Raw genomic sequence first — 27,413 nt, 5'->3', positions numbered from 1 at the left:
GGCCGCTCCCTTTCCTGGCTCCCTGGCTCTCAATTTCTCCCCGCACTGAGACACACAGACACTGATGAGCACTTAGGCATCCGCAGGCACACACTCCACCTCTCTCTCTCTCTTAACTCCCTCGGTCTTGCTCTTTGCTCCCTCATGCCTCTCTTGGACTTCTGTTTACCTCCCTCTGTCCTTCTCCCTCCATCTCTTCCTCGGCCCTCTCCTTTCCTTCCTGACTCCCTCCCGCCCTCCCGGCTGGCTAAGTGTTTTTGGTCTCTTCTTTTTCCTCTTTCTCACTCTTCCGTCTCTCCTGAGCACACCCCCTCATACTTTTCTTGCTTCTCTCTCTTTGGCCTTGCCTCTCTGGTCCTGCGGAGCTGCCCACACTCTACCCCGCCCCTAGCTCCTCAAGAAGCTCTGCCCAGTGCCCAGGGCCTTGGTGGGTCAGCTTGGAGGTTCCTGTGGCATCTGTCGAAGAGGCCCTAGGGTCACTGCATTTCCTCCTGGGGGTGACTTGGCAGTGATATGTTCTTTTTCCTCACTTCTGCAATTGCCAGAAGACAGCATAGAGGCTGGAACTAGGGCCCAGACCCAGAGAGACAGGCTCCTCGGCTTAACGACTGGCCCTGTGACAGGTAAGCGGGGGTCACAGTCCGGCTGGGAAAGGGGGAAGTTTATGAAAATGTCTTCAAGAGGCCAAGATTGTGCCCACTGGCTGCAAATGGGTGGTTCTGTTTTTACTTTTCTTTCTTTCTTCTTCTTCTTCTTCTTCTTTTTTTTTTTTTGTACTGGGAATTGAACCCAGGACACTTTACTATTGAGCTACAGACCCAGTCCTTTTTATTTTTTACTCTAAGATTTTTCCATTAGGGTCTTGCTAAGTTGTCCAGGCTGGCCTTTAACTTGCAATCCTCCTGCCTTAACCTCCTGAGTCGATGGGATCACAGGCATGTGCCACCGTGCCCACTGTTTCTGTTTTTAAGGGACTACTCCGGCATCTTTCTTGGGCCTAGAAAGAGCATCTTGTGACCAAACATTTTCAGGGAGCCCAGCACACTTCTTTTGTATTCTGAGACCAAGGCAGAGCTGAGGTGACCTCAGAGGACTCACTAGGAGGTGATGATGGTGATGAGAAGGGGTTACTTGGATTTAGGAAGCCGAATGCTATCTGCTTTACTAGCTGTGTGTTTTTTGGTCAAGTCATACCCACTCTCTGTGAAGTTTCCTGAATTGTTAAATGAGGCTAATGCCATCTCCCTGGTGGGATTGTCAAGAGAGGACGAAGGGTCTTGTACAGGGCTGGGTACTTAGGGACTCACAAAATGCTGGGTTTCCCTGGAGGATGATGAAGATAACCAGCATATAGGTACGAAGGACCAGGCCCACCACCAGTTTTGCCATCATATTTGAGTTGCTAGTGACAAAGCTCAGGCTGGCAGCTCCTTTCCTTCATTGTCAGAAAGTCCAATTATGGGGCCAGTGATCAGAGTTTACTCACCTGGAATGAGGGGAAGATTGAGGGAACGGCAGGCTCTCTCTTAACCCCAGGCGGTTTTCATGACCTCGAACTAAATGCCCAGCTGTGTCCCAGGTGCTTAAAACCTGGGATGGGGTAGGTTGGTTTCTGCCAGGAAAGCTAAAGAAAGAGACATTTGTCTTTCTTTGTGTGCCGACAACCTGACCAGAAAGGGAAGTCGCCTCTGGAGGTGACTGGCCGTGGGCCTCTGGTGGGTACCCAGAGTTTTGATTGCTGACAAGCTGGGTCCTTGGATAATTCAAGAGCCTCTTTCCTTTTTTGCAGATTGGGGATTAAAATACTGATCTTTTGGGTTTGTGGAGAGGACGAAGTAAGAAGCTGGGTAGGAAGTGTTTTGTTAATTGTAAAATGATATACTAATGTGAGCCAACATGCACTGCTAATAAGGACACTGTAATTCTTACTGTAAATGCCTTAGGAATTCGTTTTCTCCTTGCCCTTAGAAGAGTTTGGCATGTAGTAAGAACATACCAATAACACTCATTGAACACCTGATGATAAAGTGGTATGCTGTAGTTTGTAGAGAATGAGCAGTGAGCCACAAGCCCCGATCCAACCCTGACACTGTGGTCACTTTGGGCAACCCCTAGTTTCTCCATCTGATCAATGAAGGTTTGGGGAAGAGATCCTTAGTCCATGGTGTTAATGATAAAACGTGCCTCCAGAACTGGGTTTCTTCTTGATTGGTGTTGGGGTAGAAAAGGGATATGAAGAGAGACTGAGATCCTGTGTTTGTCCTTTTATGGGGACCAGGGACTTCCCTCTCCTCACCCCAGGCCTGTGAACAAGATTTTGTTAAAGAGGAGAGCTTTTTCTTTTCTTTTTTTTTTGATGCCCCCCCCCCCTTTCCATACTGGGCACCCTAGTGGGTGGAGGCTTGGGCCCAGGAGGGCAACAACTGAGCCACAGCCTGAGAGCTCTCCTGATGGGTCTTGGGAGCTCTCCTGATGGGTCCTGGGAGTTCTCCTGGGAGCTGTGTTGGGAGTGGAGTCACTTCCCAAAGACAAATGCTGGGCTCCTAGCACAGCCACTTCCCTGAACAGCCACTCTTGGGTTCCCCAGCAGCATGACAAGAGCAAGAGAAGCCTCTGGTGTCTTTTTCTGTGTGCATGGGTATCTGGTTGTGAGGGCCAGATAGGGAGTTGGGTCTGGTTTTTGTCCATGGTGCATGAAGTGGTGCCTACAGGTGGGACTGGTATTGCTCTGACAGGTCCCAGAAGCAGGATTGCCAACAAAGCCTGCTGAAAGGGTGGTATGTCTGTGTGTCTTCAGTCAAGGGGGAATATGGAGCCAGACATGTGTGTGTGTGTGTGTGTGTGTGTGTCTGTGTGTCTCTGTGTGTGTCTGTCTGTGTATGGGGGGAAGGGGAGAAAGAGAGACAGAGAGAGAGAAAGAATGAATACATGAGGAGGACCCCACTCAGCTGTTCTTCCCCTCCCTCTTAGTTTTCAAAAGGGGGATCCTTAGGGCCCAGGTTTGAAGCTGAGCTCAGGTGGCTGATGACAGAAATGTGCAGTGTCCTTTCTGGTTTAAAAAGTCTATTTCAATTTTCCAAGTGCTTTACTGTTTACCAAATTTTCTGTCACCCCACCCCCCAATAATCTTACTTCCTTTTTACAGTAATGCGTCAAGGTAGTCAGGGAACCCCATTTTGCAGATAAAAGTCCCAAGGCTCAGAGCTGGCAAGAGACTTACTTGAGGTTGTATATGACACTGTTGAGACCAGAGACCCAAATCCTCAATTCCAATTGCAGTGCTTTCTCTCCAACCACCCCTGGCTTCTTCCAAAAGAGACATAAATAGCTTGGTATATAGCTGATTTGCTTATTAACACATGTTTCTGAGAACAGTAGGTAAGAGAGTGCCCGGCTGTTAAGCAAATTGCTTCATTTGGCTGTCACAACTACCCTGTGAAGAAGGTTGTTTTGTCATCATTTTGTAGATGAAGAAAGTTGGGAGAGCCTCAACCAGGAAAGAAGAGAGCTGAGAGCAGACTCTTCAGGGACAGTGATTGTACTCCATGTCCTCCCCTGGGCTAGGCCCTGGACTGGCCCTGAGGGCACCAGCAAAACCCAGGACTTCCAGACTGGGAAGAAGTGCTTGCAATTCCTGGTATAACAAAAGCCAGTACCCTGTGCTTGGGAGGCCCAGGGATGGAGGCATCTCCTCACTCCCTCTTCCCTGCCCCGATTATTCCAGGAAGCAAGGTGAGGGAGAGTGACTCACAGACAGATGCTACCTGGGTATCTGGAGCAGGAGAGAACCTGGTTAGGCTCTAGGTCCCCCAATTCTATGGGGATTTCCTAGACCAGTTGAGTAGAGGCTGAGTCACATCAGTGTAATATGCATACCTGGTGTCAAGGTGGGGTCTCCAGGGAGGAGAATTGGAAATGGTCTTCTTTTGCCTTTCATTTCTTTTCATATTGTTCTGTATATTTCAGTGTATAAGGCTTCAGTCCTTGACTAAGCCTATTCCTGAGTATTTAATTTTATTTTTGCAGCACTGGGGATTGAACCCAGGGTGCTCTACCACTGAGCTACATCCCAGCCTTTTTATCTTCTTATCTTCTATTTTGTGACAGGGTCTGACTAAGTTGGGGAGACTGGCCTTGAACTTGCCATCCTCCTGCCTCAGTCTCATTATAGGCATGCACCACTAGGCCTTGCTCTTTTTTTTAAAATAGGGATTGAACCCAAAGGGCTTCAAACCACTGAGCAACATTCCCCAGCCCAATCCTCCTCCCCCCCCTTTTTTTAAAAAAGTCAGGATTTCGCTAAATTGCTTAGGGTCTTCCTAAATGGCTGAGGCTGGCTTTGAGTTTATGATCCTCCTGCCTCAACTTCTCAAGTTGCTGGGATTACAGGCATGTGCCATAGCACTCAGCTGGGGTTATTTTTAATACTATTGTAAATGGAATTTTATTTTTAAACTAATTCTTTCTTTTTTTTGGGGGTGGTGGTAGTGCTGGGGATCCTGGGGATCCAACCCAGGGCCTTGTGCATGTGAAGCAAGTGCTCTACCATTGAGATACATCCCCAGCCCCTAATTCTCATTTTTTAAAGGTCCATTTTCAAATCTTCATTTTGCCAATGAGGAAATGGAGACTCAGGGTCACAGAATGAGTTTACTGTTTGAAGAAGAATTTGATCCCAGCTCTGATGCAAGGCAAGAGTCAGGTGGATACAGAGCAGAGCCTGTCTTCCTTTTGCCTTTTTCCCTTTCTGACTTCAGGTTATAAAGGTAAAATCAAGGTCCCAGATCAAAGGCATCTCTTTCTGGGGCTTTACAGCATCTGGAACTTCTATTCTTGGGCCACAGGACAAGCCTATAAGTGAAGGAGTTGCCAAAGAGCTGTTGGCTTCTAGCAGGGACCACACCTTGGCCTAGGAGAGTCAAGATGGTCTTTGGAGTTCAAAATCCCTAGGTGTGGTGACACACCCCTGTAATCCCAGCTACTTGGGAGGCTAAGGCAGGAGGATCACAAGTTCAAGGCCAGCTTCAACAATTTAGTGAGACCCTGAGACCCTGTCCCAAAATAAAAAATAAAAAAGACTGGGGATGTAGCTTAGTGGTAGAGTCTTGCATAGCATGCACAAGACCCTGGGCTCCATCTCCAGTACCAACACTAAAAAAAAAAAATATATATATATATAATATATATATATATATATATTATATATATATAAAATATAATATATATATATATTATAATATAATATATATAATGTGAAATATAATATATAATATATATAAAATAAAATAAAACAAAAAAGATGTCCAGTCTGTCACTCTCTGTGACTATGCAAAAGTCTATTTTCTTCTCTAACCTCACTTTTTTTCCCCTGGAAAAATAGGCATTTTATTTGAAAAAAATGGATGTAAAACCATCTTGCAAAGCTGATTTGAGCTGGAAATATGATTATGAGTAAGAAATGTCTACATTTCACTGGTAAATGATACTCAGTGCCTTGAGTTTAGGTGAGCTGACTCAGGTTCCCCTTCAACCACATAACTCCCTACAGAGCAAGAGGTTCTTGAATACAAGTGGGTATGCCCATAGGGAACCTGTATGTATCCCCCAGCCCCAGCTTCTAGCTCAAACTCAACTGGTAAATGCACTCTCAGGCCTGCAGGGCTGTAAGGAGTTGCTAATATAAGGAATGTAGATGAATTTGGATATATCTGTCTTATAGCTTATAAATATTTAGACATTTCTATTCTTGACCTCAACTGTCCCCAATGTTAGCCCCTTCTCCAGGTTCATAGGAGCTGGGAATGTTTCCATTGAAGATGGAGGCTGAACGCTGTGCAGGGAAGAAGGTGGGAGATCCGGATGACAGAATTAGAATTCTTCTGTCTCCATGAATATTTATGGCCTCCCTGTCCCACCCCCAGCTGAGGACAGGGCTTGGGCCAGCTGCCCAGCTTTGATCCATCAGGGAACTGTGCCCATGTGTTAAATTGAGTGGTCTGAGCCACCTCTCCCTCCAAATGCTTGTCTTCTTCCTGAGCTTTTGAAAGCTTTGTTGGCATTAGCTGGAGGCTCTATCTGGAGCTGATGGGAGAGCCAGTATGTGGGTCAGAGTTCCTGGGTCAGTGGTTAACCAAAGTCTCCCCTGGCTCCAAACTGTTGGGCCAATGAGGAGAGGAAGACCTGGTTATTTGGGGCCCAGGTCCTGTTCTAGTCACTTTGCATTCATCTTTGGAATCATTTTTAGGTTGGTTGGATTTTTTTTGGGGGGGGTGGGGAGTAACCAGGGATTGAACTCAGGGGCACTCAACCACTGAGCCACATCCCCAGCCTTATTTTGTATTTTATTGAGAGACAAGGTTTCACTGAGTTGCTTAGTGCCTCACCATTGCTGAGGTTGGCTTTGAATTTGTGATCCCCCTGCCTCAACCTCCGGAGCTACTAGGATTACAGGTGTGAGCCACTGCTCCTGGAGGTTGGTTGTTTTTTGTGATACTGGGGATTGAACTCAGGGCCTCACACATATGGAACCATTTAACGAATTATAAGATTTTACCAATGAAAAGATGGAGTTCACTTGCCTGGGATCCCGTAGCAAGTAAATGGTGATCCAGGAAGAAACCCTGGTCTTTCTGCCTCCAGAGCTTTGTTTTTCCCATCCCACCCACCCAGCGTGTACCTGCCCCAGAGGGACTGTGTCAGGATCCCTGGAATAGTAGTTGGAGGCTTAGTCTTTCCCTCCCTCCCTTCCTTCCTTCATTCCTTCCTCCTTCTTTCCCTAGTGCCTGACACTGGGGATAAAGGGATGAAAAAGATTAGTCCCTGCTCTCAATAAGTTTCCATTCTGGTGAGGAAATAGTCACAGAAGTCAATATTTAAAATGTATTGTGTCAGGGGCTGTGCTGAACAGTGCGCCCAGTGCCAGTGTCCTAGACAAGGAGGCAACTCCATTTTGCCTGTGGCAATCAGGGAAGGCATCCCAGAGGAAGCACTCTTGGCTTGTTTGTTTGCAGGACTGGAGATCAAACCCAGGGCATGTGCAAGTGAGGCAAACGTTCTCCTGAGCTACATCCCCAGCCCTTTTATTTTTTTTATTTTTGAGGCAGAATCTTACTAATTTGCTGAGGGTCCTGCTAAATTGGCTAGGCTGACCTTGAACTTGTGATCCTCCTGCCTCAGTCTCCCAAGTCCCTGGAATTATAAGCATGTGCTACCTCATCTGGTAGAAGCACTCTAGATTAGGTCAGAGAGGGTAAGATTTTTCTAGGTAGACCAATAGGCAAAGAGCATTCTCAGTGAGGGTACAGCTTGTGCAAAGGCATAAAACAGAAGGATTTTTTAGGGAAGCAGCAAAGAAGTTCAGCACAGCTAGGGTAGAGTATGAGTAGCACGGAATTATGGGAGATGAGATGGGAGAGAAGCTTGGACTTATTCTGGGCAATGGGGAGCCATGGACAGTGTTAGATCAAAGTTTCTAGCTGGTCTGTGTTGAGCAAATTATCTCTCAGACTTTGGTGTGTATATGAATCACTTGGGAATCTTGTTAAAATACAGATTCTTAAACAGCAGATCTGGGTGGGGCATGAGTTCTGCAATTCTAACATGCTGTTGCTGGCCCAAGGACCACTATTTAGGTAAAAAAGTGGTAGAGGGCTCGATCTACTCACTCAGGCAGCTGCTCTGGGAGTACAGGTAATCCTGTGGGTTGCTCAATGGACAAATATTTCCCAAATTCCTACTCTGGCAAAGCTCTTATTGAGTGCTGGGGATGGAGAGAGGAATTGGAAATGCCACTCTCTGGTTCATGCCACCACAATCTCTTACCTCCAAAACAGTCTCTCTGTTTCCACTCTTGCCTCCTGCCCTCTATTTTCTGCCCAGCAGCTAATGCCAGGCAAATTGTGTGACTTCTCTGTTTAATAACACTCCAGAAACTCTGAGATGATCACAGGACAAGATGCAAACTGGGCCTAGGCCTGTTGCCGTCTGATCACATTTCAGTGTTCCCATTTCTCACTGCTTTAGGGCTACACTAACCTTTTAGTTCCTTAAACATGGCAAACTCATCCTTCCCTCAGAATGTGATGGACTTATTCCCACCCAGCCCCTTTGCACATCCTTTCTCCTGGAATATCCTTCTTCCAGATTGCCCTCTGACTTATTCCTTCTCATTTTTTAAATTTCAGCCCAGGGAAAGTACAGTCTTTGCAGATGCTTAAAGCATACAAAATTTGTGGGGGAACTCTATGAAGAAAAGATATCAAATACGTTATTATATATAGGACTGAGGAGGGGTCCTGGAAACTTAAGGGCCACAGACTTCATGGTAAATCTATCTCTGGTTTCTTTTATGTTACCTTCTCTGAGAAGCCTTTCCTGACCACTCTATTTAAAGCAGCTCTCTGCCTGGTGTGGTAGTGCACACCTGTTATGCCAGCTACTCAAGAGGCTGAGGCAGGAGGATGACAAGTTTGAGACCAGCCTGAGCAACGTAGGGAGACCCTGTCTCAAAAGGGTTGGGGATGTATCTCAGTGGTAGAGCACTCCTGAAAGCAGCCCTCTTCCCAATCTTCATCATGTCACCATTTAAAAATTTTTTTCTTTATTGAATTCATCACAATTTGAAATTATTCCTTTATTTCTCTACTTTTAAAAGTTATTAATTAATTTATTTATTATTTTAGTACTAGGGATAGCAACAAGGACCTCCCACATGCTAGGCAAATGCTCTACCACTGAAACACACCCTCAGCTCTTTTTACATATTTTTAGTTTACTCCCCCAAGTAGAGAATAAACTCCTGAGAGCAGAAACCTCATCTATTTCATTCCTGCAGTATATTCCCAGAGTAGTGCCCTCACCCAGCAGGATGTCAATAACTGTGAGGTGAATGAACGAACTTGGTCTCTGCTTCTGGAAGGCAGAGAGGACACATGCAGGCAATTTCAATAAGATTAAAAAGCCATGAGTGAAGGAAACCCAAAGGCCTGGGGCTGGGGACATGGATGTAGGAGGCAGGGAGAATGAGGAAAAATGATCTGGAGGAATTGAGGTTTGAACAATCTTAGGCTGTTCCATAGTCAGCCAGGCAAAGAGAAGGAGGGAGGGATGTTCTAGGCAGATAAATAGGAAGAATAAAAGCACACAGGTGTGAGCCCCAACCCCAGAGGAGACACACTGGTTACATTTTGGATGACTTCAGAGTTCTATTGATCAACAAGATGCAACAAGGCACTAAGGGAGGAAAGACCAAGGGAGAAGGAGTTACATGGGGCCCAGGAACCTGGGATTGAAGGGAGGGCAGCAGAAATGGGATGAGCCAGGGTGATGGGTCCTGTGGGCACCAAGGGCAATAGCTTTGGGAAAGCCAGGGTTCTACCAAGGACCCCCACACTGATTCTGGCCCTGTAATTGGAAGGAAGGAGCCCATCTCTCCTGGGCCTCCTGTGGGGGCCATGTGGACTGGGGAGGCTCCACGGTGAGACAAACCCGAGTGTCCACTCTTCAAGGTGGGGTTTCTGGGAAGCCGATTTTGAGCTGGAGGTTGGCATATAGGCCCATATTTCCTGGAGTAGGCAAATACCAGGTTGTATATAATTTTATCAATGAATACTTCAGTATGTGTATCAAATGCACAAGGAGTTAAAAATATAACCTCACTATCATATCTAACATAATTAACATAAATATTTTTTTGGGGTGGTGCTGGGAATTGAACCCAGAATCTCACTCAGGTTAGCCACATCTCAGCCCTGGTGCTAATTTCTTTTCTTTTTCTTTTTCTGGCAGTACTGAGGATGAACCCAGGGGTACTGTACCATCGAACTGTATCTCCATCCCCTTTAATAATTTCATTTTAAGACAGGGTCTTGTTAAATTACTGAGGCTGGTCTTGAACTGGCGATCCTCCTGCCTCAGCCTTCTGAATTGCTGGGATTGCAGGTGTGCACCACAATACCCAGCTAATATCTTAATTCTAATATTTATTTAGTTTGTTCTTTAGTTTCCCAATTGTCTAAAAAACGGGTTTTTTTTTTTTTCAATTGGTTTATTTGAATCAGGATCCAAACAAGGTCCATACCCAGCATTTGGTTACTCAACTGAACTTCACAAATGAGAATTTGACATTCCCCTTGTTCTCTTCTCACTCACTCCTCAGCTCAGCCTTAGAAGCTGCTCTCTGATCACACAAGATGGATTTCTATATTGCCACATTCAGTGTTTGGTGTTTTTTTTTTGTTGTTGTTGTTGTTGTTTGTTTGTTTATTGGTCTCCCTGTGGCTTTCCACATTGTTGACCACTTGATCTTATGCTTTTGAAATTTTCTTCCCTTAGATCTCCGGCATGGTAGATCTGGTTCTCTTCCAACCTCTCCAACCTACCTCTGCTGTCTCCATAGGTTTCTCTGCCTTTGATTCCTTTGATGTTCGGCTCTTAGGAGTTTAAACTTGATCTTCCTAAATGTTTCAGAGGCACCCCAAATGTGATGTCTCTAAATGAATTCATTCTCCTCACCCCTCTATGCTATTCCTTCTCAGTATCATCTCCATGGAGACAGACCACCAGAGCCCCAGTCATCTGGCCCAGAAACCTAGGAGTTCTCCTTGATTACTCCCTTTCTCTCAATCAATATCCTATTTGTCACCATGTCTGTCCATCAAATTTCCCAAATAAATCTCACAACTATCCATTTCTATCTATTCACTCTGCCAGAACCAGGCCTTTGGCTCTCCAGATAATTGTGGCTGACTATGTGTTGTCTCCCTGCCCCTCATCTGCAGCCCTTGAAGTTTATACTTTATATAGCCGAGATGTCAAAGCCATTTTCCCCAAACTCAGGTCCAGCCTTTTCTCTTCCTTACTCAGAATCCTTCAGTGACTCCACATTTTCTGCAGAATAGAGTACAGATGTCCCTTGGTTTACACTGGCTCAATTTAAGATTTTTTTAGCCTTGCAATGGTGCAAAATTGATGTGTATTCAGTAGAAAACATACTTCAGATTTTGAATTTAAGTGAAGACAGGATCACAATTAATGCCAGGGAAAAGGGAGAATCAGTAATACTCATTTTGATTTTTAAAAAATATTGCATTAAAGTATTATTTCCCAGCTGGGCACAATGGTGCATACCTATAATCTCAGCTACTCAGGAGGCTGAGGCAGGAGGAGCACAAGTTCAAGGCTAGTCTGGGTAATTTAGTGAGCTCCTGTCTCAAAATAAAAAGGGTTGGGAAAAATAAAATAAAATAAAATAAAATAAAAAGGGTTGGGGATGTAGCTCAGTGGTAGAGTGCCCAGCACTAAAAAAACCATTTTTTTTTTCCTCTTGATTACTGAAGTTTTAGTGCTCTGCTTTGCACTTTGTACCCAGTAAGTGCTTTACTTGCCTTACCCTCACCCTGGCCCTGAGGCTGGGCAGGCCTGGCACAGTGGGCAAGACACATGATGTCCTAAAAATATTTCCAGAAATAGTTGCCCTCACCCTATTGAGCCAGAGCCCAAAGAAGAAGGAAAACCCAAAGAAGAGGAAGGCACTTCCTGTGTGGGTTGGGGGAAAGGGACATGACTTCTCCAAAGAACTAGAGTAAGCACCTCACTGTTGCTGAGGCTGGCTTTGAACTTTTGATTTTCCTGCCTCAGCCTCTTGAGCCACAGGAATTACAGGCAAGCACCACCTCGTCTGGCTCTCTCAGGAGTCTTTTCTATCCTTAAAAAAATTATTAAGGGCACACTGGGAATGTAGCTCAGTGGTAGAACACTCGCTTAGCTTGGGTCAGACCTGGATTCAATACCCAGTAACACAGGTAGACATGCATGCACACACATACCCACACCCGTACACACGACATGAGAAAAAAATTATTGAGAGCCCCCAGAAAGTTTTGGTTTATATAGAGTATATCCATCAATATTTACTATATTCAAAACGAAAGCTAAGACATTCTAAACATTTTCATTTTTAAATTTAGAAACCTATTATGGGGCTGGGGTTTTGGCTCAGCGGTAGAGTGCTCGCCTAGCACTTGTGAGGCCTGGGTTCGACCCTCAGCACCACATATATTTATTTTTTTCTTTTTTGTGGTGCTGGGGATTGAACCCAGGGCCTTGTGTATGCAAGGTAATCACTCTGCCAACTGAGCTATATCCCCAGCCTCTCAACACCACATATAAATAAATAAAATAAAGATATTGTGTCCACTCCAACTAAAAAATATTTTTAAAAAATTAAAAATCCATGAATAAATTCCTTCCATATTAACATAACTTTTTTTTTTTTGAAAAATAACTAGATTTTCTAAAACAAACAATTTAAGGAGAGGAGTGGCATTGATTTATATTTTTTATAAACCTGTTTAGAATCGGGCTTAACGAAGACAGCTGGATCCTCATATCTGCTTCTACATTCTGTCTGTTGAGATGTGTTGTTTGGGTTGAAGTACATGAAGAAATCTGCCCTCATATAACTGTGCACTGTGCACTTCTTTTCTCCTGCCCCTGTACTAGGGATTTAATCCAGGGACAATTTACCCGCTGAGCTATATCCCCAGCCATTTTTAAGTTTAATTTAATTTTTTCTTTAGCAGGATCTTGCTAAGTTGATGAGGCTGGTCTTGAATTTGTGATCTTCCTGCCAGTCTACCAAATCACTAGGTTTATAGGTGAGTGTCACTACTGCACCTGGCACAAATGGTAATTTCTTAAAGATTAGTTATAATGTAGGACGTGAATCATATTCATGAACCTTTATTTATTTACATATATTTTTTGTAGTAGGGATTGAATCCAGAGGGACTCTACCACTGAGCTATATCCCCATCCCCTTTTTATTTTTTGTTTTTTGAGACTGGTTTCTCTAAATTGCCCAGGCTGGCCTCAAACTTGCAATCCTCCTGTTTCAGCCTCGGGAGCCACTGGGATTACAGGTGTGCACAATTGTGCCCAGCTGTAACCTTTTTGAAAGCCTTTACACTATAGTATATTGGTTTATCTTGCAATTTGAATGGATCTTTAATCCACACAGAATTTTATTCAGAAAATATTGGCTCAGTGATTTACGCAGGTCTTCTAATGTCAGCCTTTCATTATATAATATAGAAATTGCATTTGTTAATATTTCCAGCAATCTTGGAAAATTTTTTTTATTTTATTTTTTGGTGCTAGCTATTGAACCCATAGGCTCATGTAATTCATGGGCTTGTGCTCTACAGTTGAATTATACCCCAGGTAGAAAATTCTTTAAGTATTAGAAAGCTGGGAAGCTCAAGCTGGTAGATACAAAAAATTCCTATTGTTCCTTGAACACTCAAATTTCACCACTGACAACTAATCCTATCATTTGAGGTGACAGGCTTCCTTCATTTATATATGAGAAAATGTCTGCCAATTCCCCACATCTGAAAAACCATAGTTTGTTAGTCATTTTGAAGGGCGACCCATGAAGAACGTTCAGTTCACAGCTCAAACAATCAGAGAAGTGCTGTTTGCTGACCATCATTTTGTTTCCGTTTGCTATAGAAGTCTTTCATGTGTGTTTCCCATTTTACACACAGAATATTAAAGATGTATACTAAAGTTGACCAAAATAAGAACTTTCCTCACTTTATGAAGGACACTTAATTAATCTATTTATTTATTTTGTGGTACTAGTGATCGAACCCAGGGCCTTGCAAAGGCTAGGCAAGGGTTCTGCTAATGAGCTATACCCACAGCCCTTTTTATTTTTTATTTTGAGATGGGGTCTTGCTAATTTGTCCAGGCTAGCTTTGAACTCATCATCTCCTGTCCCAGACTTGAAAGTAGCTGGAATTACAGGCTGTGCCACCATGCCTGGCTATGAAGGAAATTTTAAAGTCAAATTAACTTTTTATTTTTTCAATTATTTTTACACTGCCAGTCCATGGCTGTGAAGAATACAATGACTCCTAGTACTGTTTGGTCTCACTTCCTTGCTTTGTGCTAAGGAGCCAGCAGTTTTGCTTACCATTGCTTTTGCATGATTAGTATAAATGTCAACACAATGGAAAGGAAAATAATGCTTTGGTATTATTGTGAAAATAGTTTTCTCCTGCATTCTTATCCTCCATCCCTAATTCCATGGCCTGCCCTTTGAGAACTATCATCCTGGATCTTTGAGATCAGATGGCAAGACTACCTTGGGGAAAGGAAAAGATCCCAGGAGAGTAGAAGCTAGCAATTTTGCTGCAGGGGAAGCAACATAAAATGTGCCCTCTGCCAAGCATGGTGGCATACACCCACAGTGCTATATACTTGGGAGGTCTCAAAATTTTAATTTCAAATTCTGTCTATAGAAAAATATTCATATTTTATCAGAAAAAATTAAATTTTTTTGTGATATGGATTTTTATGGATTTTATGACTGGAAATAGATTCATAAAACATTATTTTATGTAGAAAGAAAAAAATGCTGCCAATTATTTGGAAGATGACATTAATTTTAGAATTTAAAAATATGCAAAATTAGAATATGTAAATTTATTAGTCTGCTATAACAAAAATACTTGAGACTGGGCAATTTGTAAAGAGCAGAAACTTATTTCTCTTGGGTCTGGAAGCTGGAAGTTCAAGGTCAAGATTCTATATGATCAACCAGAAAAATGAGAAGAAGTTACACTCCATTTATGTATGATGTGTCAAAATGTACTCTACTGTCATGTATAACTAATTAGAATAAAAAATAAATGAAAAAAAAAAGATTCTGTGTGTTGAGTTGTGGTGTCTGTTTCCAAGATGGTGTCTTGAACACTGTGTCATGGTAGAAGGGATGGAAATGTCAAGAAAGATTGTACCCTTCAACCCTAAACCCTTTCATAAGGGTGCTTATCTTATCCATGAGGGCTCCACCTTTGTCACCTCCCAAAGGCTAGACCTCCTAATGTTATTGGGGATGAAGTTTCAACATAAATTTTGGAGGGGACACCATTGTTTCAAACCACAGCAGGGAGTCTTGGAGTTGATGAAATAGGATAGACTTTTCTTGGTTCTTTATTAACCAGTACCTTTGTATGGTCTTTCAGGCACACCCGGGACCCTATGATCAGCTGACCCTTTCAGCCTACAGCAATGGAGCCAAATGGCTCCTCCCGTGTGGATTCCGAGTTTCGATACATTCTCTTCCCAATTATTTACAGCATCATCTTTGTGGTGGGGGTCATTGCCAATGGCTATGTGCTATGGGTCTTTGCCCACTTATATCCTTCCAAGAAACTAAATGAGATAAAGATCTTCATGTTAAACCTCACTGTGGCTGACCTGCTCTTCCTGATCACCCTGCCACTGTGGATCATCTATTACTACAACCAGGGCAACTGGATTCTACCCAAATTTCTGTGCAATGTGGCTGGCTGCCTCTTCTTCATCAACACCTACTGCTCCGTGGCCTTCCTTGGAGTCATCACTTATAACCGCTTCCAGGCAGTCACACGGCCCATCAGGACTGCTCAGGCCACCACCCGCAAACGTGGCATCTATTTGTCCCTGGTTATTTGGGTGTTCATTGTGGCCGCTGCATCCTACTTCCTTATCTTGGACTCCACCAACATAGTGACGCATAAGGCCGGCTCGGGCAACATCACCCGTTGCTTTGAGCATTACGAGAAGGGCAGCGTGCCTGTCCTTGTCATCCACATCTTCATCGTGTTCAGCTTCTTCCTGGTCTTCCTCATTATCCTCTTCTGCAACCTGGTCATTATCCGCACGCTCCTCCTGCAGCCGGTGCAGCAGAAGCACAATGCACAAGTGAAGCGCCGGGCGCTGTGGATGGTCTGCGCGGTCTTGGCGGTGTTCGTCATCTGCTTCGTGCCCCACCACGTGGTGCAGCTGCCCTGGACCCTGGCTGAGTTGGGCTACCAGGACAACTTCCACCAGGCTATTAATGATGCACATCAGGTCACCCTCTGCCTCCTTAGCACCAACTGTGTCTTAGACCCTGTCATCTACTTCTTCCTCACCAAGAAGTTCCGCAAACACCTCACTGAAAAGTTTTACAATATCCGCAGCAGCCGGAAATGCTCCCGGGTCACCACTGACACAGGCACCGATGTGGTCATGCCAATCAACCAGATCCCTGTGGATTCTCTCAAAAATTAGTCCTTGCTTGTTGGGGTCAGGCCCCAAATCTTCTCTTTCATCCATATCCTGGATTGAGCTGGAGGAAGAAGGGATATTTGCTGTGGTCACCTACTCCCTGGCAGTGGTAACTTATTAAGTTTGGAGGCAACCTCACTCAAGCAGGGATGAGAGCAGCAAGGGACTGCTGGAAAAGCCAGAGCTAGAATGAGCCCCTCATATGCTTTTGGGCACATACTATGCTAACTTTGGCTGATGAACTTATCCTGAGCCCCTAAGTCTGATGGGTCTAGGAGCCAGGTTCTGACTTTGGAGGTAGAGTCAGAGCTACCCAGTACCCCCCCCAGGGGTTCGGTACTCCCCCCTAAAGCTCTGGGCAGTGACTCCCAAGTGCTAAAGACGAAAACAGGTATTTGGGAAAGAGATTTGCTGTGTGGAAGAATCTTTGGGGCAGAGTTTGATGTAGGATGGTGCCTCCTCTTTCCACCCACAGGTACAAGGCCTTTGTGACATTTCTCAGGGGCGGTGGCTCCGTGGAATCTTCTGATTCACACAGCAGCCTGTCCCAATGGCAACCAGAGAAGATAAAACATGAACAATGAAAAACTAGAATGGGAGCCTGTTTCCTGAGGCATATGTATCTCTCTGCAAAGGCCTCACCTCGGGCCTCACTCAGCTCTGAGTGAGGGGGAGAAAGATGGCCACCCCAGCCATCTTTCTGTCTTAGCAGCTCCTAGGCCTGACCATGAGTTCACAGCCAGCTTCAGCAAAAGTGAGATGCTAAGCAACTCAGTGAGACCCTGTCTCTAAATAAAACACAAAATAGGGCTGGGAATGTGGCTCAGTGTCAAGTGCCCCTGAGTTCAATCCCCAGTACCCCCCCCCAAAGCCCCCCAAACAGCCCCTAATTAAATACCTTCTGTGGAGCAGCCACCCACACAAAATTTGGATTTGTCCAGGTCAGGGCACCTTGATGTCCGGAGGCCTCTATTTGAAACAGGCACTTAGGCTAGGAAGAGCCAGTGGTTTCTGCATGGAAGGAACCTGCTTGGTCTCTGGGAGGACCCTCCCAATCAAGTCTCCAGGAGGTAGAAGGGACGATTATAGTCCTAAGGTCTGGCAGGGGTCAGATTCTCTTGAGGATCTCTGGATACCTATTTATGATTTTTGGCAAGTATATTTAAAAGAGACTCAAATCTTACCCTGAGACAAGTACCTGTTGTGTGAGCCTGTTAGCCTTAGATTCAAGGGGTTGAAGGAGGCTTCTCTGGATTTTTAGAGCCTTGTACTCCTTCTAAGAAATCTTCATTCTTTGAAGCCAGTGTTCCCATGAAGCTGGGACTCTTGTTTCTGCTTTGCTAGGCAAGCAGTGGCTTGCTGATCTTGATAAATGTCTCCCATTTGGTTAGTAACCTGTTTTGGGGACAGTAGCTATGGGCTGGACCCTAGCTGATGGTGACCAGGTGGTTAGAGCAGCATATTTGAACTATGGTATCACATAGAACTATGGTAACACATATTTGAATTATGGTATCACATATCACATAGACAGTTTTGGCTTTTCACTTCCTGCCAAGGGACCAGGAACTCACTTTTCTACCTCTTCATTGTTACCTGTGGAGTAAACCTTACCTCGATGGGTTATGAGCAGTGAGTGTTAAGGCAGACACCCCTTGATCAGGGTGACTGCTTAAAGCAGAGTCACCCCTTTTCTGAGAACTTGACCCCCTCAGTCTTCCAGTTGGAGCTGAAAGGATGAGAGGTGGGCACTAGATTCAGGGATGCTGTTTCAGGCTTTGCAAGAAGGCATGCAAACCTTGGAGCTGTGAATTTGTCTGTGTGTTCGTCTGTGGATGTAGGGGCTAGGGTGGCCACTGTGTGAGTGTAGTAGAGAAAATGGCTCTGCCCAAGAGAAGATGTGCAGAGAGAAACCACAGGAGCCTGAAGAGAAGAGGGGACAGCGCTTCCAGGGGCCTGCTGGTTATCCTCTGTACTCCTTCCTTTGTGTCCTATGAAATTCCCTTGTCAGGATACCTTTTCTTATCTTGCTTAATCTAATCTGAATAGGGTCTGTTACTTGCAACCAAAAAAGTCTCAAATGAAGTAAGTGTTTATTGCTACTGCACAGTATTTCCTGAATGTCAGTCATTTGCATATCTTCTTGCAATGTTTGCAGTATGGCTGTATCACCTGGATGTTTACTTAATAAATATTTTCCTGCAGTCAATTTTTAGAACTTATGTTTATTGAAAAGAAAAAACTTAATATTGAAAATGAAAACTAAATGCCACCAGCCACAAGTAGAAGGTAAATGTGAGCATGAAAACATAACTAGGAAACATGTTTCTCTGTGTTCTATCTGAAGTTACCACATATGCCCCAGTGACTTGTATAGCATACCTCAGGGAACCCTGCTGTCATGTGGATAGTGCCCAGGATCTACATTTAATAATTGCTCAATAAAAAACAACTGATATTCATAACATGGTAACTTATGATTACCCCATTGCTTCTCCCAGGATGTTGTCCAATACACAGATGAGGATCTTATGTCCACCCTGGGGCCAGGGTCTTAGAAGGAGTATACAGTTGCCCCTCTGTATCTATCAGTTCCACATCCCCAGATTTAACCAACTACAGATTGAAAAATATTTAGAAACAAAATTGCATCTGTACTGAACATGTACAGTAAAACAACTTTTTTGGGGGAAGGGTGGGTAATAGGGTTTGAACTCAGGGTTTGAACACCTCAACCACAGAGTCACATCCCCAGTCCTATTTTTTGTACTTTATTTAGAGACAGGGTCTTCACTGAAGTGTTTAGCCTCTCATTTTTTGCTGAGGCTGGCTTTGAAATCACAGTCCTCCTGTCTCATCTTACCGAGCCAATGGGATTACAGGCATGCACCACTGCGCCAGGCTAAAACAACTACTTAATACACCGTTTACATTGTATTTGGTATTATAAGTGATCTAGAGTGACTTAAAACGTGGGAAGATGTGCAGAGATTATATGCAACAACTATATTATTTTATTTGAGGTATTTGAACGTCTGTGTATTAGGGTATCTGTGGGGGTCCTGGAATCAATCTCCTTTGGACACTGTGGAATGACTGTAGTAGGTTGTAGCTGTGCCCCAGCCCAGATCTCACCACCCCAGGACAGCCACACTTACTCATCCTGTAGTCTTTGCCTGGTTGTGACCTCAGGCATCTTTTCTTTGTGACATCCTAGAACATCTCCAAAGGGCAGGCTTCCCAAATTCCTCCAGGCAACATTTTAGAGCCGGGAGGACCCAACTTTATAGACCTTAATTATCATGATTATTGAGGTCAATCCATTTTAATGTTTGTCATCCCTATCTTGTGGTGCAGGAACTAGATTTTAATCATCTATGTATCCAGTTTCTCACACCTGCCTGTCTCCAAAAAGTGTGACTTCCCCAGGGTGTAGAGTAAACACATGCATGCACTTCAAGTGGGTTTAAAGAGACTCTGTAGGAACAAATGGGGAAGAAATTTAATATATGTTCCAAAGTCCATATTTTAATGGACAATGTGGAGGATTCTCAGAGGATCAGAACAGTTTAGAGCTGGGGGGGGTGTCTAACTCCTTCGTTTTGCAGGGGGAATAAAGGACTCAGGGGGGCTAAGTTATCACAGAAGTTACAGAGCATGGAACTGCAGCAAAAACAGGGCTGGCTGTTCACTTATATCTCTTTCTTCTTGCAGTGGTGTCAGGGGTGCTGGGAACAGCTGAGTTATAATTCTTTTTATGAAACGTCACCAATTAGGATTTCCAAGATGCCCTGTGAGTCAGGAAAGGCTCACCCTACAATTCACACACCATCCCCCACCTATCTCATCCTTTGACCCAAGAAACCAGTGTGATCTCAGTTGGTGAACTGTTGGCTCACACAGACCTGGCTTCATCAGGATGAATCACAGACACTAGTGTAGTAAGTGCAGGTCATGATGACTAGAACTGGGTGTGTTTATACCATATTTTTACTCATCTATGTTAAATCCGTGCTCAAGACCTAAGGCTGCAAAGAGATACAACAAAACCCTCTTGTAAAGCACCTGGTTTTGTACAGAGTATATATTTCTGTAGAACAAATTATGATCCTCCTGACATCCTGCCAGTGAGCCATCCTACCACCACCCACCCATCCATCCACCCATCCATCCATCCATCCATCCATCCATCCATCCATCCGGTAACCATCAAACACCTGTGGAGTCCCTTTTACAGGTTTGTTTTTGCAGTTCTGGGAATCAAACCCAGGACCTTGCACATGCTAGACAAGCACTCTACCACTGAGTTACACCCTCAGCCCACTTTTTAAATTTAGCTTTATTTTATAAAATAAAATAAAACAGGGTCTCATCAAGTTGTCCAATCTGGACTCAAACTTGTGATCTTCTTTCCTCAGCCTCCTGGCCTCCTGAGCAGCTGGAATTAATGATGTGTACCACCATGGCCTGCAAAACAGTTTTTTTTTTTTAATCTGTTATCTCACTGAAACCTTATACCTTCCCTGAAAGATAGGTGGTTTTATCAACATTAAAGAATAAAATGAACAAGGACCCGAGTTGACTGAATAAGACACAGTGGCTACCTCCCAGGTGTGCAGAAGGGAGGGGGCCTATTTTTTTCTACTGAGCCCCAGATATTTGCTTGCCTCTTTCACATATCCTGTCTCACTGAGCACTTACTGAATAGTTATTTTCATGCCCATTTTACATATGGGTAAAATTAGGCTCAGAGATTGGTAAAGGTAAAAAAGCTGGTAAGTAGTAGAATAATATTGAAACCTAGATCTTCCTCAGAAAGTAGTGTCCCTTCTCACCTCCCCTCTTGACCATGTGATGTAATCCTCATCCAGTTCCTCTAGATAGGTTGGTGGGTGCTGGGGCAGGAATCTACAGAACGACAGCTAGTGGGGGCCTCTATCTTGCTAATTCTGGCTTCCACTTTGAGGTCTCTTGCGCTCCTCATGCAAGCTGAAGTCCCCCAGGGACTCTTCCATAGTTACATGAAGGTTTCTCTTTCCCTGTGTCCCTCCCTACACTTGGCATTCTCCAACTTTCAAATTGCAGATGGGTGTGAAGTTAAATCCAAATTTCAGTTTGAATTTCTCTCAGATGACTAAAGAGTAAACAGGTATTCACGAGTCATTTGAACTGGAATTGAATTAATTCTGACTCTAAAGCCTGTGCAGTGTCACAGAGTGGTCAAATACAATGGCCTCTGGGGCTCAGGGTCAGGGTTCCATTTCTGGCTTGTCTATGATTTAGGGTAAGCTATGTAACCTCTCTGGGCCTATTTCTTTTTCTGTAATATGGGAATAATTACCCTGTTTACATAATAAATGGTTTTGTGAAATTAGAATTGCCCAGGACAATGGGTGGCCCAGAATAAAAATAGTAAACATTGTACCTATCCTAATGGATTGTGTGTTCTCCACACAGCCTCCCTTTTTACTCCAGTTCATAAACCCAGAGCCCTGCTTCTTTTTGCCAAGTTAATATTGTGTAACCCTGTACTTTCCTTAGAATGTGAAACTGCAGAGAGGAACAGAGTGTGACTAATCTGGCTTTCCTTTTATTTGACATCCCAGGTCATTCTACATAACATTCAGAGAGTGTTTTAAGAAGTCACAATTGCCACATATATGAATCAGGGGATTGTGATCTTTGAATGGAAAAGATGAATTAGTTCCTTTTTTTTTTTTTTTTGGTGCTGGGGATTGAATCCAGATGCATTTTACCATTGAGCTACACCCCCAGTCTTGCGAAGTTACTGGGGCTGGCCTTGAACTTGTGACCCTCCTGCCTCAACCTCATAGGTCATTGGAATTACAGGCATATGCCACCATGTTTGGATGAATAAGTTCCTTGAAAGGGAGGATAGAGCATCAGAAAACATTATCGACAGAGTGAAAAGGCAACCCCCATGGAATGGGAGAAACTATTCGCACATTACATATCTGATAAAGAATTGATATCTAGGGGGCTGGGATTGTGGCTCAGCAAAGAGCTCTCACCTAGCATGCGCGGGACCCGGGTTCAATCCTCAGCACCACATAAAAATAAAGGCATTGTGTTGTGTCCATCTACACCTAAAAAATAAATATTAGAAAAAAAAGAATTGATATCTAGAATATATGGAAAACTCCTACAACTTAATAAAAAACCCAAACAACTTGACATTAAAAAGAAAAAAAACAGATAAAGGATTTGAATATATATTTCTCCAAAGAAGTTAGACAAATGGCTAAAAGTCACATGAAAAGATATTTAATACCACCAATTATTATGAGAAAACAAATCAAAATGTCAACAAAATTAAAAACAGAAAATAATAAGTTTGGTAAGGATGTGGAAAAACTGGAACCCTCGTGCACTGTTGATAGGAAAGAGAATTGGTGCAGTGGCTGTGGTTCCTCAAAAAATTAAACATGGATTTAGTAATTCCATTTTTGGTTGTATATCTAAAATAATTGATAGTAGGGATATTATAATTTGAATTTCAGCTCTGTCACATACTATGTGATTCCCAGGCAAATCACTTCATGTCCTGAGCCTCAGTTTTTTTTATTTAATTTGAAAAGTATGTATAATAAATGTTAATTCCCTTCTCATCCTGATGAACCCGGTCTAATTCCATTTTAAGATTGGGAGTCATCTCATCACAAAGTCATGAAAAGTTAATTTCTGTTTTACTATAAAATACTGAGAATTCTAAACTTGTTTGGAATTCCTGCCTGTGCTCTGAACTCACCCATGCCTGGCCCTCCTTGACCAGATAGCTACCCTCCCTAAAACCTTAGTGGCACCTCATAAATCCTTGTTCTCCCTGACCAGATAACAACCCTCTCTGAAACCTTAGTGGTGCCACATAAATTCTGATGTTGGGATCTGAAATTACTCCCTACCTGGAAATAGCATGCCATGTAGATCATTAATCTACTCTCTGCCCTTGTATTCTGTTTGCCAGAACCCTATTAGCTGTAAGTTCCCAAGACACCCCTTTGCAACTTTTTGTGCTATAAAAACATTTTCTTCCCCGAGAGTGGGGCTGTCTTCAAGTCCTGAAATTTTGGGTGAGGAAGCTGCTGGCCAGCTCTCTTTGTGTACACAATATCAGCTTGCTTTAATTTGGTTTAAAATTGGAGTCAGTAGTCTATTCTTTGTGTCGTGGTTCAACATCCCTCTTGGAGGAAGAGGGATAATTTGGCACTGGATGGGGGGCATTGGTTGCTCTTGAATGACAGGGAGGCTGCCTCTCTTTAGGTTATTGTTGATCCCCTTCCCCCATCTCCACAGTTGGCATCAGTGTTGCCCCATCTGGAGGTTGGCCAGAGAGGCAGTGTCCCAGAAGTAACTTTACACACACTTATTGTGTACACTGTGGGCACAGGGGAGCTGGGAAGGGTGGGTGAGGGCGGGTGGCAGGGAGAGGAAAAGGAAGCAGATGGTTGAAGGTCTTCGAGGTCTGTTGTTTCATTGTTTATACTTGATCATATGGCCTGATAATGGTTCTTAACGTTAGGAATGTTTTACTACAAATGACCTTGAACTATAGCAGACGTCAAAATTAGTTCAGGAAAGCCAGAGGGGAAAAGGGAAAGAACTTGGGTTTTGGATTTAGATCTGAAGTTGTCTCCTAGTTCTGCCATTCCTAGTTGTTTTGCCTTAGGTAATATCTGCCTGTCTCTGAATCTCAGTTTCCCCAGCTGTAAAAATGCAAACAACAATAACTACTACACAGTCATATTAGCAGGTTCTGGGGAGGGAGTAGAGAGAAAGTCATTTTGTAATCTGTCAAGGACTATTATTTTATCATAAAACATGAACAGTTATCTGTAGTGATTAGTGGCCTAATATCTATTCTCTCCCTCTTCCTAAATTACAGCACTTCTATTTTAGCAGTAGCCATGTACCTCGCCACCAGAATACGACATTTTCTTGCAGCTAGTTCTCCCCGACTAAGTTCTGGCCAATGGGATGGAAGTTGTAGGGGAGAAAAAGAATTTTCTCTCTACCCTTCCTAGTTCTTAGCTAGGACAGAGCTTTATTAAAAAAAAAAAAAAAAGGAGAGATTAATAAGAGAAAAAGAAACAAGTTTATTTACCTGTGTATCTCACCTTTACATGGGAGATACCCAAGGAATTAGTAATTCTTTAAGAGGGCCTAACCCTTTTTGGAGAGAAATCAAAACTCTTCCTTAAAGCTCTGAAGGATCTGCTCCCTATTTCTCTCAAACCTGTCTTCCATTGTGTTCTGGGGCTCTCTAACTTTTTTCTTTCCCTTAAACTTGCAGTTCTTACCATTTAGCCATTGTGTAGTCTGTGCCACCTGCTAAGACACTGTCAGATTACTTCCAACTCTTCTCTTATGGTTATTTCATGGATCCTTCTTCAACTTCCCAGACTAGATCAAATCCCCTCACTGTACCCTGTTGCTAGGCTCCGTTACAGACCTTAAACACTGTATATTTCACCTAAGTAGAACTAACACACAATTCTAATTGTTCAGGAATTTGTATTTATCGGATTAATGCCTATTCTCCTCAATACAACCTCTATAAATCTGTAAGCTGCAGGGAGAAAAGGACTTGGCCCATGTCTGTTCAGCACTAAATCCTCAGAATCTTGATCACATGATCATTTTCAGATCAGAACAGTGAGGCTTGTCCCAAGTTTGTACAGCAAGCAGAGGGGATTTGACTCTAAAACTTGCCCTTTTATCTTTTCACTCTCCTGTCCTCTGAGATGGGAGAAGATTTGGGACTCTGCCATTCCTGGGCATGTAGCTCTAGAAACCTCATCTGCTTCTTCAAGCTTTTGGAAATAAATCTAAAGAGGCTGATGGTTTGCCTGGCCTCAGAGGAAAGAGGATAAGTTCTCTTTTTGCTTTTCTTCCATTTACATTTTTTTTCTTTTTTTTCCTTCCTCCCCATCTCTCTTGCTCTCTTCTTTCCTTCCTTGCTTCCCTCCCTTCCTTCCAAAACATGAAGTGTTCTTTCTCACTGCTAGACTCTGTCCTAGGAGCTGGCAACAGCAATAAATCATACAGCCTCTGTCCTCCAAGAGCACAAAATCTAGTCCAATAGAGGTCTAGACTAGTAAATAAATTACAACCCAATATGGTTTCCTCCTCTGTAAAATGGGTGCCATTTTTAATATTTCAGTCATTCTGGGAAACATACAATTAAAACTGATTCTGTGATTGAACTTATGAAGGAATAATCAATGAACTCTAGGATCAAAAGGAAAGTAGGTGAACCAGGCTCAGAAAGCAAGAGGGTGGGCAGCTAACCAAGTCCATGTTCCAGGAGCAAGGTGGAACATGGACTTGGAGGACAGTGGACAATGCCCCTAGCATTGTCACTGTCACTATTCCCACTGAGACCACTTCAGCTGTCTCAGTGTTTTTAAGACTGTCCCTCAAGAGTCAGAGTCGAGTGCTCAAAGAGTCAAATGCTCTATTTGGGAGCATCCTGTGAACCCAGCACAGACTACCTGACTAGACTCTTGCTACCTAGAAGCAGCAAAGAGATATATCTGCTTCTTTTCCAATGCTCAGACACCATTGTCCATTGTGGTTCTTGGGTGACATCAGGGCCAAAGAACTTCTTGGGAGTTCATCAATCCATCAATCCATCAAGCCTCTGGACAGTGCAGCTGGTAGGCAGCAGGCCTGAAACTTGACTAGTAGATAGAACACAAAAGACATCATCGGTGCCTGTTTTCAGCAAAAGAGAATTTATTGAAAGTATGTAGGTGGGGATCAATGAATTTATGAGTAGCTGAAGAAGTAAGTGGAGCAGAGAGGAACCAAAGGAGAGCTGGAAGGTCTAGCCCCAGGTTGTAGCTGCCCCTACCACCACGAGGAGCAATGTTCAACAGGATCTCTCCTAATTTAGGGTGAGTGTCTCAAAATTCAAATTCTCAGGACAGGGAGTCTGATGGAATCGACCTTCATCATGGGCCAGTACTGCAGGGCAAGAAGAATATGGTTTCTTTAGTGAATGGGCCGTCTTGAGTTACTTGATAAAAATATTGATGGGGGAGTGTTATTTCAAGTATATACCTCAATAACAATGGTACATAGCTTGGAATAATCACGTGCTTAGAAGCATGAAACAATAAAACATGTATTGCTCATTTGATGGCCAACTTGGCAGCTCTCCTGGTCTGGATTGGACTTGCTCATATGTGTAGAGGTTGATTGGCTGTTGGTTGATCTAGTTTGACCTTGGCTGGTATCTCAACTCTGTTTCTCCAGTAGAATAGTCTGATATGATCCCACAAGTATGGCAGAGGCACCAGAGTGGGCAAACCTATCATACAAGTGCTTTTATTTTTTTTCATAATTGTAAATGGACAGAATGCCTTTATTTTATTTGTTCATTTTTTTTTTTGTGGTGCTGAGGATTGAACCCAGTACCTCAAGCATGCTAGGCAAACACTCTGCCGTTGAGCTACAGCCCCAGCCCCATACAAGTGCTTTATATAGCCCCAGTTTGTAAGGTGTATTAGTCATCTTTCTGTCACTATAACACAAAATATCTGAGGCAATTAACTTATAAAGAGAAAAGGTTGGGCTGGGGATGTGGCTCAGTGGTAGAGCACATGCCTACAGGTGTGAGGTCATGGGTTCAATACCTAAGAGGGGGTTAAGGGAGAGAGAGAGAAGGTTTATTTTGGGCCATGTTTCTGGAAGTTCCCATCCAAGATCAGGTGGCTCCACTGTTTTGGGACCCTGGTAAGGGCAGCACATCATGGCAGATGCACATGGTAGAGCAAATCACTCACCTCATGAGCCAAGAAGCAGATAAGGAAGAAGAGACCAGTAGCCAAAAGCCCCTTTGAGGGCACACCTCCCATGACCTAAGGACCTCCCACTAGAAGCTACCTCCTAAAGGTTACACCACCTTCCAAAAGTATCACCCTGGAGACCAAACTTTTAATACATGGGAACTTTAACATCCAAACTGTAGCACATGGCATTTGCTAATACTCTATGGGTCACATCAAGTCACATGATTAAGCCCAACATTAGAAATGGAGCATAGCAAAGTTTCATGACAAAAGGGTGTGACTGTGGAGAAAGGTAAGAACTCGTGCCATTTTTGCAAAACACAGGAAAACAATTCGTGCAAATAAAAGGAGCCAGCACCTGTGGCAGACATTAAAATCCAAGTTCTTTTCATGTGTCACACCATCTGGGGCCCCAGCAAAGGTGCTGATTTCTAGGATGGATCTCTGTTCTCAGGGAATTCACTTAAATGTCAGCTCTATGAGAAAAGGAATATTTAT

At 43.5% G+C, this 27,413-nt stretch overlaps 1 protein-coding gene across 1 annotated transcript; it reads left to right on the top strand.

Annotated features, from left to right (window-relative positions):
• The first annotated feature begins 534 nt into the window (after positions 1-534).
• Ptafr (platelet activating factor receptor) lies at positions 535-18,271 on the top strand. The gene is made up of 2 exons (XM_026391740.2): positions 535-623; positions 15,033-18,271. The coding sequence occupies exon 2, from the start codon at positions 15,079-15,081 to the stop codon at positions 16,102-16,104; it is 1,026 nt and encodes a 341-aa protein (XP_026247525.1). The 5' UTR covers positions 535-623; positions 15,033-15,078; the 3' UTR covers positions 16,105-18,271.
• The last annotated feature ends 9,142 nt before the right edge of the window (positions 18,272-27,413 follow it).

The sequence above is a fragment of the Urocitellus parryii genome, chromosome 11 (genome assembly GCF_045843805.1).
Source record: "Urocitellus parryii isolate mUroPar1 chromosome 11, mUroPar1.hap1, whole genome shotgun sequence".
Classification (NCBI taxonomy): domain Eukaryota; kingdom Metazoa; phylum Chordata; class Mammalia; order Rodentia; family Sciuridae; genus Urocitellus; species Urocitellus parryii.
The sequence above is the reverse complement of the archived record's forward strand: the minus strand, read 5'-3'. Positions and strand labels throughout refer to the sequence as shown.